At 40.8% G+C, this 19,469-nt stretch overlaps 1 protein-coding gene across 3 annotated transcripts in view; it reads left to right on the top strand.

The window, feature by feature from the left end:
* The window catches only part of VWA8 (von Willebrand factor A domain containing 8), a 181,048-nt gene extending 163,363 nt beyond the window's left edge, over positions 1-17,685 (top strand). For 2 of the 3 annotated variants that reach the window (XM_031615838.2, XM_090131297.1), the window contains exons 41-45: positions 2,781-2,906; positions 4,767-4,925; positions 13,870-13,968; positions 15,050-15,288; positions 17,216-17,685. In XM_031615838.2, coding sequence (XP_031471698.2) covers positions 2,781-2,906; positions 4,767-4,925; positions 13,870-13,968; positions 15,050-15,288; positions 17,216-17,324 — 732 coding nt within the window. In that variant the 3' untranslated portion in view covers positions 17,325-17,685. Of the gene's footprint in view, positions 1-2,780; positions 2,907-4,766; positions 4,926-13,869; positions 13,969-15,049; positions 15,289-17,215 lie in introns of those variants that run through there. The other variant, XR_016461609.1, reaches the window with a different exon arrangement.
* The last annotated feature ends 1,784 nt before the right edge of the window (positions 17,686-19,469 follow it).

Genomic DNA, 19,469 nt, shown 5'->3' with positions numbered 1-19,469 from the left:
AATGCCTGCAGGGATGGGGCATCCACAGCCTCCTTGGGCAACCTGTTCCAGTGTGTCACCACCCTCTGTGTGAAAAACGTCCTCCTGATATCTAACCTAAACCTACCGTACCTCATTTTAAAACCATTCCCTCTTGCCCTATCACTATCCACCCCCATAAACAGCTGCTCCCCCTCCTTTTCATACACAGCCTTCAAGTACTGGAAGGCCACAATGAGGTCTCCATGGAGCCTTCTCTTCTCCAAGCTAAACAAACCCAGTTCCCTCAGCCTTTCTTCACAGGAGAGGTGCTCCAGCCCTCTGATCATCTTAGTGGCACTGAATAGGCAGATGCTAAGTAGTCTAAATAATTTTAGTATTATTTTGGTAAGATTTTAAGTCGGATTTTGTCAGCATCCTTTCCTGTATTAGGAGAAGAATGTAAACTCTGTGTTCCTCTAATAACATTTCAGCTTTTTTTTTTTTTTTTTTTTTTCATCAGCTGAACATTGCATAAGCTTTATAATGTGATAAACAATCATGGATTTTTAATTATGGTCATCATTAAAAAGTATATTCTTCCCACTCTGCTGTTCCTTGAATACCAAATAGCCCCAAAGCTAAATGTTTTCCAATGAAAACTGTAGTGCGACTAGTTAAGAATTTTCTCTTCTAAGTGAACCTTTATAATCTTCTGTTGTTTCTCCCTACTGTCTACTGAAAGAAAGCAAATAACAAACATTTGACAAAGCTAAAGACCTCAGGAAGTCTTAAGGCTGTATCTGTGTCCCAGTATTGTAGTGGCTAAGGTTATTAGGAACAAAATCATCTCATCTACATCATCCATACACTTTAGACAGGCTCTGCTCACTGAACACGTTGTCTGTAGGAGCAATTCTTTAATCATTAGTTGGGCTGTTGAAATTTGCTGTGTTATTTTATTGTGGTTTTCACAGCAGGAAGACACCTATGGTGTGGCAGTTCAGTGGAGCATGGAGAAGTCATCTAGAATCAGGGCAGGGCCTGCAGCAGGGAAGTTGGAGTTTGTTGATCCTTAAGGTCACTTCCAACCCGAGCCATTCTATGATTCTGTGATATGATTCTGTGAATTTACAGGTCTCTTCTTGCAATGTTACACGATTCCCAGGGCAACAGGGGAATCAATAAGCCTATGGAAGAGGGAATTTCAGACTCTGCCCAAGAGTAGTTAATGATAGTGGAGGCTACTAAGCTAGGGTAGGAACAAATTCCTGGATGCCTCACTGCAAAACTTGGTTAGAACTAAGCTAGCCATAGCACCACTGAAATCTATGAGAGAACAACTGACTGAATTCATAACTTAAGAAATCTTGTACCCTTTAGCCTCATGTGATTCACTAAGAGGCTGAGGTTTCCATGTATTGCAAGAATCTGTAAAGCTTTTGACGTAACCTAGCTAGAAAGACCTGTGCTTGTCACAGCTATGTTAACTCGATACTGTAAAATGAATTAATCAAAACATTTTCCCTGTGGCTTTGTGTTCTTTTGCACACTTATTTTCATAGATAACTAGTCCATTACTTTGGAATAGCTATTGGCAATAGGCAGTAATCCAAAACGCCTTTTTCCATATGCACTAAAAAGAAAAACCTCATAAATTTTGACCAAAGCAATTTCAAAGATTCTCTTAGCCTTAGGAAACCATCATCTTACTGCTCAGACTGTACAAAATTGCAATGATTCGTCCTCTCAAATCCCAGGCCTGCTGTTTGCTTGGGATTTGTAATGTAACACTTCCTGCTTCTCAAAGAGCAACTGATTTTCATTCCTGAGATCCATTGTCTCAGGCAGTTTGTGTCCTACTGGATATTTGATTTACCTCCAGCTGCTAGCCAGCAATTTTGCTGAGCATGCTAATGCATTATATGTATATAAATTTAAAATCATATTTCCAGACTGGCCTTACTACAGGGATGAACAACTTCAAACTGAACATTTGAGCAGAAATGAAATAAGGCTTAAAACACATATATGTACTCTTTGCCATCTTTAGATGATCTTATGACATGGGGACTATGATGAAGCTATCCATTTAAAGTATTCTTAAATAGATTTCTTTTAATCTGAAATATTTGAATCTCTAATCTTCTGTACTTGTTTATACATACTGAAGTTCCATAAACACTTGAGTTACTGGACTATAAGGCATTTCCAACGAGCAGGTTGTAAATAACTGATGTTCTTTCAAATAAACTGAAAAGAAAAATTAATTGAAATATCTCTTGAGTATCACAATTTTCAAGGTTTTTATTCTAAAATAGAAAAATAATGTATTACAAATGTTGGTTTAAAAGAAGCCAACTTACTACTATATAAGCTTAATGCAGCTTAGTTTTACCTTGAAGTCAGCCACCTTTTTTTTTTTCTTGTGTTACCTGAATGGAGAGTGTGAAATAAATTGCCACTTATGCATGTCCCTCTGGTTGTATACAGTTTTGCACAGATTTGTTACTCAAATTTCCAGCACATTTGCAAGAAAAAAGGTTAATATTTCCACAGTCCACAGGTAAACTCCCACATATCAGAAGACGTTAAGGAGGGCAAAATTACAGAGGAATGTAGTCTTTGTCAGTATGGACTTTTCTTTCATAGAAAGAGAGGAAAGGAGCTATGAAAATGTGTTCAGGTTTCATTGGCTTTTGCCAAAAATATCACGTAACAACAAAGAAAGTTCATATTCCTCTCACGTACAGTAGGTCTTAAATTGCCTAAAATACCTTCAAATCACTGAGTGAATTAAGGTTTGTTTTCTTTCTTTGTAGGCCAAGGGTAAGGAAAGACAATGGATGAGACACCAAGCTGTTGGAGAACTAGATGATACCAAAATCATTGATGGGCTGACAGGAGAAAAAGCCATTTATAAACGACGGGGAGAGCTTGAGCCGCAAGTAAGTATCCAACAAGTAGCAGGGAAAAGTAGGGGAGAGCCTAACAGATGTGATGATTTCTCAGTGGCTGTACTGGTATAGAGATGAGAAACTCAGAAGAACTGTCTCTGGCTCAGGAATTTGCTGAGACAGCCTCAAAATGGAAGATTTGCTTCACTCTTCCTATAATCTTCCATGCATTTGCTGTTGGCCATCCTCAGAGAGATGCTGATCTAAGCAATCCTTTGCTTTGATCCAGTGCAACAGGTTTAATGCTCTTGTTTTATATTTTCATGACCTGAAGGTGATTATCAGAAAACTGTTTGTTCATCTAAAAAAACAGAAGGAAAAGATTTTCTCACTAATGTAACTTTTTTTTTTTTTTTTTGCTATTATAGACCACAACACCCTTGAAAATTTTATAAAAACAAGCATTGTATGAATCTATTATTTTTCCATGATATGCAAGATATTCTGTCTTTTACAGATACTTAGATTTATGAATAAAAATAATAATGAGAAAGAAGTGTGAGGAAAAGGCACTGAGGTATGATGAAGTTGCCTATCCTGTGTCTCATTTCATCCACTCCTTAGAAGACATGAAGGTTAGGCCTTATCTGAGATGAGGTTACAACTATGAAACCAGTTGAATCAGATCAACAAAACCCAGCCTGAATGTGCGTGGCTAATCCAAAATATTTAACAGTAATACTTAATGACATTGTGAGAGGGGTTTTTTTGCAATCTGTATAATCTTTTTGCAATCTTTTTTGAAATTTTTACATTAAGGATTTTTTTTCGTAGATAGGTCCAACATCTTTTTGCACAACAGGTTTCCCCTTTCGTTCGATCTGTGGTATTATTTTTTCTGCTACTTAAACCTGGTGTCTGTTACTTTGATCAGTTCTTAGAAGTTATCCTTGCCTATGTGACAGACCAATGCGGGAGAAGTGATTGGATCCTCATTTCTGATCTTTTTTCAAAGTACATTTTCTCAATGTAGACAGTTCAGTTATAATGTATAGTTAGTTATAACATTGAAAAAAAAAAAAAGACATCTTTAAATTTTGCTTTTAAAAAAAGAGTAGGATTTAATGGATCCTCTCAGACCCCCTGTTTTGTAAGGGTACAGCAGTCCATTGAGAAAATAATGAAAGAGTAAAACACACAAATGCTGGCAGCTCTTTTGAGTTAATAGAAGTGTTTTAGGTATCTGATTTTTAATGTGGCTGTTTTTAGACAAATCGTATTTAATAGCCATTAACTTGTATCCAGACTGATGTCAGTGCACACTGTATAAAGTCTCTCCTTGGAATATACTGTGCCAGTAATTGTTAAAACAGATGGAGGTTGTTTTCAGGAAAAAATAATGGTTTGGGAATGAGAATGAAGAGAAGTCTAGTAGTTAATCAGAACAAGATTTCAAACATTTTTAAAATATTATAAACCTCAGCAGATTAGATTTTCTTCTAGGGGTCTCTGTTTGTATTGTAAGCCAAGGAAGAACATTTCCATTATGAGCTTTGGCAGACTGAGAAAAGTTGAGAGTCTGAAATAAGAAGAATAACAAATGAGACCAGAAAAAGTATTTTCCTGACAAGCATGTGTGGAATTTTTAAAGCTACGTTGTTTCTAGTCATTGAAGGTGAAGGGAAAGAATGAATTGAGGTATCTCGGCAGCTGCTTTGAAACACAGAAGAAAAAAAAAAGTTAACATATTTTTGTTATTTTTTTTTTTAAAATAATCAGTTCTTGCTAGAGAAAGGTTTTGTGCTTTGCTCAGTCTGGTGGGTTCTTTATCCAAAATGTGTTATCCTTAGTGATGTTTAGGTTTCCCACTTGTAGTATGTAATTTTCTTTTCTGCTGTGTTTGCTTGCCAGCCTGGGAGCCCCCAGCAGAAGCCGAAACGCCTGCGCTTAGTGGTGGATGTTTCTGGAAGCATGTATCGCTTTAATGGGGTCGACGGACGACTGGAGCGCTCCATGGAGGCTGTCTGCATGGTCTTGGAAGCTTTTGAGAATTATGAGCACAAATTCAAGGTAATTACAGCTTTGCTAGGAGGTCTGTGGTTATTGCACAGACTATATGGAACAGCGGAAAAAGTGTTTCAGCGGTCAGTCTAGCCAAAGGACATTATTCATTCCTGCAAGGAAATAAAGGCACTAATCTGTTTCTGGCAAACTGAAAAATAATACTAGTGAATGGATGAGAAACATTACATGCTTCAGCAGGGGAGAATTCAATTTAAGACTCCAATTTTTGCTGAAATATGCTGCCGCCTTCTGCATTTATCGATTAATTTGTTTCTTGGAACAGAAATGCTTAAGACCGTAGAACAGAGGTAAATATAAGCTTGGGGACGTGCAAAAGTGACCAGCCTTTCCATCTCATCCCAGAGTATGAACAGTAGTGGTTGGTGATGGCGAAAGACCAAACTTATTTGTCCATCAGTTGTGAAAGCAAGAAAACCATGCTGAAAGACATTGGGTCCAGAATATTATTTGATGGCAGCCTGCAAAGGAAATGTCAATACATTTTGTGCTCTTTTTAGTTTTTGTAAACCTAAACAATGCCTTGGGCATTTTTCTTTAACTTCAAAAATGGCAGAAATAGCCAATCGAATTTATTCTCAACAAACTCAATGTTTCATGGAAAAATACAGATGTCTTTACTGAAGAGCATCCCAATCATGAGACTTAAAATGCATCAGAACAAAATGTAAAATCTTCTAAGTAAAGATTAGTGTAATACTTAGTCCAAATTGATTCAGTCCGGTTTGTCTTGTTCCTCTGATAGCGTAATCTTACAGGTTTCTGTTCTTCCATAGAATCTCCTCTGAAGAACACAACACATAGAGTTGTCCTCCTAGAATGTCTTCTAAAAATGATCATTCAGTCTTGCAATTGTAAGAGAAGAGGCTGTAAGATGAGACAAGCACTATGCCTTTAGCCCACTTTCCTCAGTAAAAGCTCGTGCTGTCATACTATGTCAGTCATGTTTTTTTGCCCTTCAACTTCAAAACACTTTTTGTCCAACTTCTAACAAATCTGAAACAGTGGTTGAGTTCCCAAAAATATTCAATTCCTGCCAATGTCATGAAAATGGAGGGAGAGACTGAGCCTCTGTTTGCATTCCTATTTGAGAAAAAAATTCTGTAAAAGTTTGTACAGTAGCCTAGAGAGGCTATGTGGGAACTCAACTGTAATTAAGAAGAAAATGGGAAAGGAGTCAGTTGCTCATATGGGTCCTGCTTGCTGACAACAGCAGTGTTAATAACAAATGCTAATAGGGGAAGTGCAATTATACAAAGTGATTGTATTTGGTAAATCAGCAGTATCTGAACGATATGCATATTAGTATTATTAAATGCAAGATCATCCATGAAAGTAGTGGATGCATGGATAAATATAGCATATTGGAGTAGAGTCAACATGGTTTTTAAAAGGGAAGTAAGTATCTGAAGCATCTATATGTATGTGACAGGCAAGGGTTGTTGACTGTCTCCTTAGCCGAAAGCATTTGTCAAAAGGTCCCTCACCATCAGTTCATACAGAAATAGAACTGCTTTAGAGGTAAGAGGGAAAGCTCTCAGGGAAATGAACTACAGCTTAAACTAATGAAAACAGACAACTGTAAGTAAGTGGCCATTTTGGGGAGTGAGGAAGTAAAGGAAGGTCACTGGTGAAACTGCATTAGAATTTGTGCCAGTCCCAGTGATGTTCTGCATGTTTGTAGGTGATTTGGAAAAGAGGCTGAATAGTCAAGTGACAGAAGTTACTATTTGTATGAAATTATTTGGGAAAAAAGGGAAATCCAACTGCAAAAAGTGGGAGAAAAAGAGATGGCAGTAAGTAGTGACTGGGAAATAAAATGGCAGATGATGTTTGGTGCTATTAAATGTAAAGTCCTGTAAATAGAAAAAGACAATCCTGATTTTAAATACAGACTGAGGAGCTCTAAGCTGTCCACTGGTGTCACTCTGAGTGACTTATTAGGGCTCTGAAAAGAAACTTCGTAAATATGTTGCATGGTTTTTTGAACACAGAGACCACCAGCCATCAAAAAGTTAGTTGTATGCTAAAAATAATTAGCAAAAGAACAGAGAACAACACAGAAAGCATCAGAATGCCACTGTAAACATCCACAGAGCATCCACTTCAGAAGTAAAAAAAAAAAAAACTAAAACAATGTTATACACACAATCTCTATGAGTCAAGACAGCTGTAAGGCTAATTTATTACTTAAAATTGAGCAAGGAATGATATAGCAAGGAGAAAAAGTTGTTTGCAGCTTCTACATCTGTTCAACTTCAGTCAGCTCTAAGCAGCCTCTCTTTCATTTAAAGGCTCTTTGCACTAAAGAGAAGACTTTGGTGGACCAGTAACAGCAGCCTGATTTGGGGCTGGCCAGATTTACTATGAGCTCTGTCAACCTCAGAGCTGCTTTTGCTCAAGGGAAGAAAAGTATTTTTCTTCCTCCATATATCTCTTTGCTGTCCCATTGGGATTTCATTCACTTGAAGCGTATCTACGCAAATATTACAAGGCTCCCTAAAGATGATGAGAATATTAAACAGGATGTGGCCTTAAATTTCACTGGCTGTTGAAATCGCCCTCAAAAATGAGTACAAATCAAGCTGTTTATTAACTTGTCAGATTTATCTTTATATGATCCAGTGATTAGGCAGATTTTAACTAAAATTGCATAATTCACTCGTATTTGGAAGGCAAATGGGATCCTGGGCTCCATCAGAAGAGGGGTGACCAGCAGGGACAGAGAGGTGATTGTTCCCCTCTACTCTGCTCTTGTGAGGCCCCATCTGGAATACTGCGTCCAGGTCTGGAGCCCCCAGTACAAGAAGGACAGAGAGCTGTTGGAGAGGGTCCAGAGGAGGGCCACAAAGATGATCAGGGGACTGGAGCACCTCCCCTATGAGGACAGGCTGAGGGAGCTGGGCTTGTTCAGCCTGGAGAAAAGAAGGCTGACCTCATTGCAGCCTTTCAGTACCTAAAGGGAGCCTACAAACAGGAGGGGAATCAACTCTTTGAAAGGGAGAGTGACAGCAGGACAAGGGGAAATGGTTTTAAGCTGAGGGAAGGGAGATTTAGGTTGGACGTCAGGGGGAAATTCTTTACGGAGAGAGTGGTGAGGTACTGGAACAGGCTGCCCAGGGAGGTTGTGGATGCCCCATCCCTGGAGGTGTTCAAAGCCAGATTGGATGGGGCCCTGGGCAGTCTGGTCTAGCATTAGGTGGAATGGTGGTGGCCCTGCATGTGGCAGGGGGGTTGGAGATTCATGATCCTTGAGGTCCCTTCCAACCCTGGCAATTCTGTGATTCTGTGATCAGAAATCTCCCAGCCATGTGCTGATGAACTTCTTGTGTTATTTCTTTGATGAAAATAAACAGCATTTCTAAACTCTCCAGCTCTAAAATATAGCTTTTCTCATGTATAGTCTGCTATGGCATTTACTACACCTGGGATAACCAGAATACACACCAGAATAACCAGACCACCAGAATGCCAGTTCCTCTGTTTCTAATGAATGTAATTAGGTCTTCAAAGAGTAAGGTGCAGTGATTTTTTTTAAATGCCATCAACTCCAGTCTTTAACAACTTCTCTGGACAACCTATTCCAGTGCCTCCCATTCTCATAATGAAACATTTATTCATAAAATATAATCTAAATCTACTACAGGCTCAGCCTGTGATTATTCTTAGCGTTGCTTCAACCCAGATGCAGCACCTTGCACTTGGGCCCACCTCTTTAAGCCTTTTTAGATTCCTCTGGATGGCATCGCTTCCCTCTAGCATGTCAACCACGCCACTCAACTTGGAGCCATCCAGAAACCTGCTGAGGGTGCACTCAATCCCACTGTCATCAACAAAGAGTTTGAGGGATTTCTTGCTTAACAAGTGTTGAATCTGGGGAACCATCAGGTTTGTTAAGTGGAACATTCAAAGGAGATTTTCACAGTAATATTCCCTACTCCAATTATCTAAGCACAGTGCAAACTCCTGAAACCAATTCTTTGCCTTCGTTCAGGATCACTTTTCTACTGGTACCTGGTTTAGTTCTCCACTAAATAAGGTCATGAATGTATAAGGTGGGTTGATTTATCCTGCCAGCTGAGCTTTCCTCATGCATAGTATCCCTTGGTAACACTGACGATGATTGTCTGTCCGATTGGTCTGTCACTGAAAGAAGGTAGAGAGAGAGAATACCTCATCCTTAGAGAAGCTAAATACTGGGTATCTGACTGTACCAAGCAGATGATGATGTTATAGAATCATAGAATTGTTTAAGTTGGAAGGAACCCTCAGAGGTCAGCTACGTCCAACTCCCCTGCAATGGACAGGGACATCTACAGCTAAGGCCAGAAGAGTGCCAGCAGGTACTTGTCAGCTTTATATGCTTGTGCAGAAGAAACTGCCTCTTTCCATTTCCCATAAGTGCAGGCAGTGAATCATTCTTTGTCAAGGGGGAAATGGGAGGCTCATCCTACAGTCAGGAAATCCATTTAAATTAAGAGCCATGTTTCAAAGCCCTCCTTCGTTGTCATCTCATCCACGCTTCCCCTGAAGTACTTTAATAAAGAAAAGAGTGGGAGTGATTGAGGCAATAGAAGCCATGTTTCCAATCTCATTCTAGTGGCGGAGGTTAAATATGTTCCTACAAATGCACCTGACCCCTTCAGAGTACTTCAGCGTGAGTACATATCCTACTTGTCTGTAAGTTATAATAAGCAAGTTGCTTTGCAGGACTAAAGTTCTGACGTCTTTTGTGTGCCTCATTGTACATGTCAGTTATTTGAAAATGTACAGGAGGGCAGCTCATTCTTTGTTATAGCAGGGAGAGCGTTATGCCTGTCATGTAAACCATATGGTTCTATATCATCCCTAATTACTGTCATTTACGCGCACGCTGGCAGATTTAGGAGGCATGTCCAGTAAATTACACAACGGCAATTTTATGAAGCCTTTAGAAAATGGTAAGTGGTTCAGTGAATGGCATGTTACATAACTGGTAGGAAAAGCTTGAAATCGTATTTGTAGCAATATGAAAGGGAAAATGCAGATTTTGTAAGCCAAGTTCAGCATTCTCCATTTGGAGAATTTACCTATAATTTCTTGTTACTGTTATTAACTAATATCTTATTACTCTCAATTACCTCATTACTCTTAATTCAGGAAAAGAAAAAATGTTTCACATGCTTGGCAGAATAGTTTCCTTTAAATAATAAACAGAAGACTTGAAATAAAATTTTTAAAATGTTCAATGTTGTCCAAAGAAGAGATCAATTTGTAAAGATGTAGCACTCCAGGAGAGGCCTGTCCAATTCCCACTGCCTTTTACATCCAGTATGCATCTTCTTTCAGCTTTTTTAAAATGCCTTCACAAATTAAGCTGCAGAAACATAGTCTTCCATGTTATCCAGCAGCAGCCATCCATTCAGTGCAAAATGTAGTCATGGTGTAGGGGTTGTTTTAACCACTGAGAAAGAATGGTCAAATTAAGCTACTTGCAGAAATAGTGTGTTTACATGTTAGGTACTCAGAGCTGAACAGAGCAGCTCTTGGCTCAGTGCACCTGAGGCTGTCAGAAAACAAGGCCATTGTACACAATATATTAATTCAATTAAGCCTGCCCTGTAGCAAACAAATATTTTGCTGCTACATTTGTCCTGAGAGCCTGTACTTGAACTCAATTTTGTGAAAAAACAAACAAAACAAAATAAAATTATATTCCATTAAGCTCCTATCACAGTTCTTCTCTCACTTTTAAATTTATCCTTGTAAATTCTCCAAGGGGATTTATGAGAAAACTGCAGTGCATCTCTGCTTCTCAGAGGTTCTTTCTCTATGCTTCTCTTTAGCTGTGTTCTGGCCCCACTGCAAGTGCAAGGAAAGTGCCTCTGGTTTTAAGAAAGCATGCATGTGCCCTTAGTAGTTGAGCTTCCCAGCTGGCCAGGGCTCTGTAGCTGTCCTTTCACAGCAGGAGAGGCTGAACACTAAGGGTTTGTTTTATCAGAACACAAGTTAGAAGGAGAAAGAAAGACTGGATGAGTATTCATCAGGCTTCGCGTATCCCCACAGCTCTTATTGAGCTTTTGGCCACTTCTCATCCCTGAGTTGACTTGTGGGGAGATGAGAGGAGTGCAAAGGGCAGCACGAGGTAGGGCTGATGACTACAGCACAGCATGGGCAAGGTAGGGTCTGATTCTGCTTTTGGGGAGGCTCCACTTGACCCAGCCTGCAGCAGCCAGGAGGAAGCGAGAAAGCACTTCTGTAACTAATCACAAACAGCTTAGTGAACTGTTGGCAAGGAAACAAAAAAACAGATAACATCTGTTAAATATATGTACTCACATGCATGCATGGGCACACACAGAAAATAATGAACGGGTGGCCAGAGCAGGTCAGAGCAGACAGGACCTCATGTTCCCAGGTGAACAGCTGTACACACCTGAAATAGTTTGCACTATAGTATCAAGCCTCTGCGTTCCCTCGTTGTGCAGGAATGCAGAGGGGGTAAATCCATGGGGTTTGAACCAGGAGTTGGAATCATAGAATGGTCTGAGTTGAAAAGGAACTCAAAGATCATCTGGTTTCAACACCCCTGCTATATGCAGTGTCAAAAACCACTAAACCAGGCTGCCCAGAGCCACATCCAGAGTTAGAGCCATCCCTTTCACACAGGCTGTCAGGCCAATTCAAACCCAGCCTTCTCAAGATGAAATCCACCTGTCATGGTGTGCCAACAGCCAAAATGGTGTTCCCAAGTAGCAAAGCACGGCCTGTTCCCATGAGCTCTGACTACAAGGACTTGGGGGATGAGGCCCATGAAATGCTGGGCAGGATCCCACTGTAGAGCAGTCGCACTTCTTTTTGCAAGGGAGAAAGACAGCACTTGGTTTTCCATAATCACGTTGTTGATTTTAAGGGTGATACAGATCTGCTTCGCAAAGGACGTGTGGGGTTTCATAATTTAAGAGCCTACCCTGAAGATCTGTGGATGCTGCTGACGTTACATAAGAACCACGTTAGCGCTGTATATTTTCTGCTCCATTAAGCCAGTGCTTTATTTAGTTTCTCTGATTTCAGTACTGTTGTAAAACAATACACGTGCCTGCTCCGTGTGCTCTTTAAGTTCTTGGTTTAGTCTTGTATTCTTTCCAAAGAGTGCTGAATGTAACCTTAACATTCTTCTCAAAATCTGTGTGTTTTCATTTACTGTTATCTTTTGCCTGGGAAAACCAGTTTGGAGACAACAGGAACACTGTGTAAATATTCATCAGGAAAGAGAGTCTGAAGAGTTAATGGTGAGGAAAGGATGTACAAGCAGAAGGAGGTTTTGAAGAAAAAGTGTGTGGCAGACAGGAAGGTTTACATGAGGCTGGGTGGCAAATACGAGACATGGACAAGCTGAGAACAGGAGTTGGAGCCAGTGGAACAGAATGATGTGGGAATACATGGAAACTAGCTTATATAAAGGTTTTTGTGGTGACGCACTGGAACAGGTTGCCCAAGGAGGTTGTGGATGCCCCATCCCTGGAGGCATTCAAGGCCAGGCTGGATGTGGCTCTGGGCAGCCTGGTCTGGTGGTTGGCGACCCTGCACATAGCAGGGGGTTGAAACTAGATGGTCACTGTGGTCCTTTTCAACCCAGGCTATTCTATGATTCGGTGATTTTCAGAGGAAGAAAGTCTGGATTATGTGAGATGGTACTGAAACACACCTATAGTGTGTGGCTTTGCAGAGGGAGGTGTGACATTTAGAAATATTACAGCTGCTATAGCTTTCTTTTGATCTTGATATATTTTTAAGTAAATTCGCCATATGGAAACAAATTGAAAGAGCTGTTGAATGCTGTTTCTCTAATCTCCACAACCTGACTTGCACCAAATAAAATTATCTTCAATGGGAAGGAAAAGACAGAATGACTTTGAGGACAAGACCTTTCACCATATGATTATGTGGAAATTAGGGATGGTGAACCTGCCAGGGACCTCCAAGCACTGCATGAATAGAAAGTAACAAAAAGGCAAAATATTGCATAAGAGCTCGCTAAGAGACAGCTCAGCACCAGCTGGTCAGGGGGAAGAAAAAGCTTGTCCGTCCTCCAGGGGCAGGTCACACTAGCTGTGGGACACTGAGGGTTTCTCCAGGCTCAGGATCCATGCACTGTGCTCCATCACTTGGTGCAGACAGCTCTTAAATCCACTTTTGTCCTGCTGCTGAATTCTCCCTTGGGGTGATTGCCACATTCACAACACAAAGGGCAGGGCAGGACCTTGCCATAACTCAGCTTGTCTTGGTTTTCATGTAACTCTCACGTAAAACAAAAGCCTTCCAACTATAACATTGTTTGTTCAATGAGATATTTGAATTAGCACAGCTCTACGTGCAGCCTTTCTGGAGGGAATGCTGTACACACTCTGTCCTTCAAAAATGTACAGACACTCTTAGAATTCACTGCTCTACATACATTTAGCAGTGACACACAAGTATAAGGAATGCTGATTTACAAAAAAAAAGAAGGCTGGTAGTGCTTTTTTTTTTTTTCAGAGCAAAATGAGGTCATGAAAACAATTCATCTGACATTTGAGCTGCTCTTAAACAATGCACTTTTTGTTTGTCGGGCTCAAGAGAAAGAAAATGGCTACTTAAAAAAAAAAAAAGAGTGGACAATGTGAGAGGGCAAGGTCTTGATCTTATGCATCACCGCTCTGCAGTTGGTGGAGCGAGGTAAAGAACAGGCCATAAAAATAAGTAGCTGTTCCATTATTTTGTGATTCTCTCCCATGTTTTCATGTCAGTGAGAAACTGCAAGTAGTTCCCTTAAGCAGCTCATAAACGTGAGCAGTAAAGAGCATTCAAGTTTTCTTGTTGAAAGGAAATCACCTCTGATCTATCTTGTATCATGGTGACCCACAGACCACGTGTGACTAACAGATGACTGATGAAGTTTTCTTTCTTGCAGTATGATATTGTTGGACACTCGGGAGATGGCTACAACATCACCTTGGTTGAGAGTGGGAAAGTTCCCAAGAACAATAAGCAAAGATTAGAGATTCTTAAGGTAAATCTTTCTAACAACCTATGCTGGGTAACTAGGGATTTTATGACTACAAAGCGTAAGAGTGAGATAAAAGACAGATAAGAAAGCAGCAAGCTGAAGCAGAGCCTTTCAGAGATTGTGCCAAAATAATGGAGGTTAGATATGCCTTATTCTCATCTGCCATGTCATAAATGTATCATTTTGACTGCTTATCAAGGGGTATAGGAAGTTCCAAACATTATACAGTGATATACATAGTCCTATCTAAAGAACATGGGGATACTACTTGCATGGATAATTTTAACCATAGGGGGATCCCAGATCATTGTTTTAGCCTTGTACCTTCAGGAATTAGTATGTCACAGTAGCAGTGGGAAAGTGTATTGATGGTAGGCTGAAAACATGCTAAATCACAATTGCAAGATGAGTTTATTTATCAACATTTTACTGCAATAGTATGAAAAAAAATAAATCAAGTGTATTACAGGATTTACCTATTTTGGCAGCTTGATGCATTTTAACTGTGAGCTTCCTTCAAAAAATATTTTTAAAATATTTGAGTTAGAAGGGCTGGATTTTCTAGCACCTAAAATTCCTTGCCCTCCACATAGGAAGCAGCTTCATCAATGCAGGCAGTGTATTTATGTCATAAAAACTCAAACAAAATGTTTCAGCATTTGTGAAACTTGCTGCTACTGTCAGGAGTCAGATGTTTGATACTAACCATGACACTGTTAGAAAGAACTTGGAAGCCCAGTGCAAATTATAAAAGGTGGGAGCAGAATTAAGAAACTAAGCCCTCTTTTCTTTCTTAAATATATAGCAATAAAGGTACTCAAATTGCAGCTTATTAAAGTATTTTGCACTCCTTCGGGTGCTGTCTAATTCTGTCTGTGTGTGATTCACATAGACAGCATATAGACAGCATGTAATACAGCATATTACACATAAAAAGCTGCATCTTCTATGGTATCTGATGCAGTGCCCATAATTCTGAACGTGCATCTCTTAATACATCATAAACGAATATTTGCTTCCTTCCGTGCCAGCCAAAATAAATGTTTATTCGTAAAGTCCTCTTACATATTTGTTGTGCACACAGGTCATGCATGCTCATGCTCAGTTCTGCATGAGTGGAGATCATACCTTGGAAGGCACTGAGCACGCCATTCAGGAAATTGCCAAGGAGGATGCTGATGAGTATTTTGTTATTGTCTTGAGTGATGCAAATCTGGAGCGATACGGCATTGAACCATCAAAATTTGCCCAGGTCTTGACCACCAACACTCAAGTCAATGCTTTTGCCATATTTATAGGGTCTTTAGGAGACCAGGCAGATAGGTAAGTTTTTTTTATTGTATTCCTAATATAAATGTTTCCATTCATCATAAAGCTAAACTGTGCTAGGAAAAAAAAACACCATGTAGGAGGCACTTCTGTGCTGGACGGGTCAGGGAGCACTGGCACAGGCTGCCCAGAGGCTGTGGGATCTCCTTCTTGGGGATCTCCCAGAGCCACCTGGATGTGGCCCTGGGCACCCTGCTCTGGGTGTCCCTGCTGGAGCAGAGGCTGAGCAGAGGGACCCAGAGGACTCTGCCAGCCTCAGCTGTGCTGAGTTGCTTTTAATACAGTGAAGGTACGTACAGTTGTCCATGCTGGTGCTCTCCACTGTAGTTTTTGATGTACTAGAAAGAAGCAGAGCTTGTGTCAAGGAGATTGGTTTGTGGGTCCTTGCAACCCTCCTTTGTGGCCTGCTGGTTCAGAGCATTCTGAGCATCTGAATGGATACCTGAGTCTTTCCTCCCGGAGGACTTGGCAGAGACGTGATTCCTCTGCAAGTGCCCAGTATAAAGTGTGAATGGATGTTGGCCTAGGAGGAGTAATATAAGCAAGAAAAGCTGGAGTTCAAAGGTCTTTAAAACTTCCAAAAATTTGACACAGATACTCCCATTGTGTTAGAGACCTAAATTCTTTGGAGGGTCTGAGCCAATATGCTTGCACTTAGTGCTATTACATAATTCTACTTGGAACTCTTAGGGTACAGGGAAAATAAGGAAATTCTGCCCAAGCTGATGTTCCACATCTACTGAGGAGCAGTACACGCAACAGGAAGCTGCAGCCACAAATAACAACACTGCTCTTTCTGCTTCTGTTCACGTTTTTGACAGGGGGAGAGTGAGGCATGCCCCAGGGGGAACTGGCCCTCAGTATGTAGTTTCAATCAGTAAAGGTTTGAAAGAGTTTGAAAGTTACAGCTGCACTGCCAGCTCTAAGCCAGTCTGCAGGTCTGTGCATCAGAGCTGCATTGTGCACTATAAAATACCACCATTCTGGCAGATTACAGTTACAGAGTGCCCTTATACATCTGCTAGTAATAAATGAAAAAAAAAAGCATTGACCATATCCTGCTGTGTAAGGAGAGATCTTGCAATTGCCGAGTTCACTGGGTATGGAAAAAGCACACAGTGCTGTCACTAAGATGCACCTGTGTATGTGTAAGGGCAGAATTAGACAAAGCTTTCCTGTAAGTGCTGTGGGGGAAGGACAAGCAAATTCTTTGTAGCAGCTTTTAAAAAACTCACTTTAAAATTTTGGCTTAACTTATCATTGGAGTAGTGGTGCAGAGCATAAACTAAAACCTGTTTAAAAAGCAGTGAGAAAATCACTTCCAAGCCTGCTGGCTGGACATGAGGGAGATGGATTTAGTGAAGTACGTCTTGTTTAGCTTTTTGTTAAGGGAGGTTAAGCTGTGAATAAGAATGTGTCAGGCTAATATTTGCAGAGAAATATCTGTCCATCTAATCTGCTGTGGTCTAGAAGAGGAAATACAAAGAGCGCATTTAGAATCACTCGACGTGTTGAATTGAAAAAGCTGTGAGTTCAATCAAACCAGCGTATTTAGAGTAAGTAAATATCTGCCTTTCTGAAGAATGTGTCTTGCTGCCATCAGAACACCGGATGGGTTAATACCTTGTCGAGACACTGGTACCTTAATCAAAATAAATGTTATGCGTGTCAGAAAGAGGACGTGAATAAAAACTAGAAATAGCCTTGTCTTGCTGAAAGGACCTCAGTGACCCAACTGCTTTCAGTCCTTCCTCCCACTGCTGCTTTCCCAAGCCTTTAATTGCACAGTGACAGCAGCACAAATGACATGTGTTGGCAAGGTATTCAGAAGCAAAACGTTCCTTCTGAAGGATCTCCAGCTTGTGGTAGGGGATGTAATTGGAAATGGTAATTCTGTCTTGTCTCTCATTCTGCATTGCAGGCTGCAGAGGACTCTGCCGGCAGGACGCTCCTTTATTGCCATGGATACCAAAGACATCCCTCAGATTTTACAGCAGATCTTCACATCAACCATGCTGTCAAGTGCCTAGCCAGCACCAATGCCATGGTGCAGGAATTCAAATAAGGAATCCAATCCTGTTGAAAATACGAACTCTACAGCTGAGGGCTATCAGCTATTAATAAAATGCATCCTGTTCTGCAATCAGCAAACCAACCCCAATCTTCACTAGAGCTCCACCAACTTTGTGTGTTCAAGGAACTGCAGTGAGGCTGAGGCAAACCTCAGGCTGGCAACAGAGTGGATGTTCTTCCAGAGGGACAAAAGATAAAGTACAGTTTATGATCATTACTCTGGCTGATGGGTTGCCAGCACTGCAGCATCATCTGGCACGGTTTTACTAACATGGTTCTCTGGGATTAGATAATATTATACAATGCAGAGCCAGACAATCTGTTTCAGTGTTTTGTGTGTATATGTTTGAATGGGTAGTTAACCCCATCTCCAATTTAATCAGGGCTGCTCTTATCAGGAAGGAAACCCTTCCTTCCTCTGCTGTTACTCTCTTGTTCTGGTGGGCACTGGGGCTTCACCACTGGAGGCTGGGAACAATGGGGCAGTTTGCAAACACTGACTGTCACATGTAAACATTCATTATCTGATCAGGCACGGTGCTCAGAGATGTCAGATCTAGAGAAAGTGGCTGCTGATTAGGAAAATAAATGCCTCTTTCAGTTCTGCCTGTGAAAAGAAAGGGGAAGGGCTCAAAATGGACTTGAGAGCCCACCTGCCAGCATGTCCAAAGAGGGGGTGACTACAGCATCTCCTTTGCATGATGGATGACGAAATCCTGTTTTCCTTTTGCCCAGAGTCTCTGAGATGGCCTCAGTACCTGGAGGTGCCTTTGTGATTGAGAGACAAAAAATTGTCAGCACTTTACTAGAGCTCCTTCGTTATCTGCATTGCTTGGGTCTTTTGGAGATGAAAGTGAAGGACAGATCTAGGCATGAGAATATGGTTTTTTTTTTATAAAGGAAAAAAAAGCTCTTTTCACTTTAGCAAGATATCTGTGTTTGCATATAGTTCTTGAATATCCAGGATATTTGTAAAGATACTTCATAATTCAGTTGGCTGGTGTTTGGCTTGTCCTATGAGGTGATAATCTCTTTATATACCAAAGACCAGATATCTTGCAGTGTATCAAGAGCACAGGAATACCTGAAGAATTGAACTTATCATTTAACTAAGCTGGGGTTCCACAGCACCCACAGCTCCTCTGGACAGCTTTACCCTGTGTGCCCCAAAATGTCCTGAAAGGAGGGTGTGTGAGGATGATAGAAGGCCTTTTTCAGAGGTTTCTGAGATTGTTATGGTAAGCATATACGTGAGAACAAAGAGCTTAAAGATATAATTCCCGTTTGCTGGGAGTTGAGAGGGGAGGGCTGGGTTGATCTCAGCTGGGGCAAATGCACACACATAGACATGCTCACGTGCACACAGACATGGCTGCTTATGGGAAGCACACATCAAAACATAAATATCTTGGTCCCGTAAACATGGTGTGAGATACTGGCACAGGATTTACGTGCAGTAAAGAGCTGGCATATTAGGAATCCTGTTAGTAAACATGTTTATAGTAGAAATTCCTTTAGCACTTCTGCTTTTAGTGCCTTCAGATAGGAAGCATTGCACGACAGTAATTAGCACATGGGCTGTACACCGCCTAGGTTACTGTTAGCATTTTCATAAAAACTAATGTAGTTTCAGAGAGGCTCTACAGTAAATTCCATTTGTTTGGGTAACCCTGTAAATCACTTTTAGTGTCACAGTATTTGGGCCATCTTTCAAAGCTGTGACTTTATTCTTTGTTTTGGGACATTCTGTTGTGTTTCGGTTCACATTTCACAGGTCCATAGGATGTGGCCATAGGCAGGCCCTGTAGAGAGCTGGGGGCAGTGGGAAAGCTGCTCTTGGTGCTTTCTGAGGGAGAAGGGATGAATGAACACTTAATGCTTACTGCAGGCCGTGTTTGACCTGAGAGCAGCTCTCTGAGTTGTTCCAGTGCAGAGGGAGATTTCCCTGGGGTAAGCAATTCTTACCTGCTCTAGTGAGATTTTGAAGTGTTTAAGAAACGTGTAGATGCACTGAGGGACATGGTTAGTGGGCATGGTGATGATGGGCTGACGGTTGGACTACCTGATCTTAGTGGTCTTTTCCAATTGTAATGATGATTCTA

The sequence above is a fragment of the Phasianus colchicus genome, chromosome 1, assembly GCF_987193195.1.
Source record: "Phasianus colchicus chromosome 1, bPhaCol1.hap1.1, whole genome shotgun sequence".
NCBI lineage: Eukaryota > Metazoa > Chordata > Aves > Galliformes > Phasianidae > Phasianus > Phasianus colchicus.
Note: the sequence above shows the minus strand (reverse complement) of the source record. Positions and strands in the feature narration are given on the sequence as shown.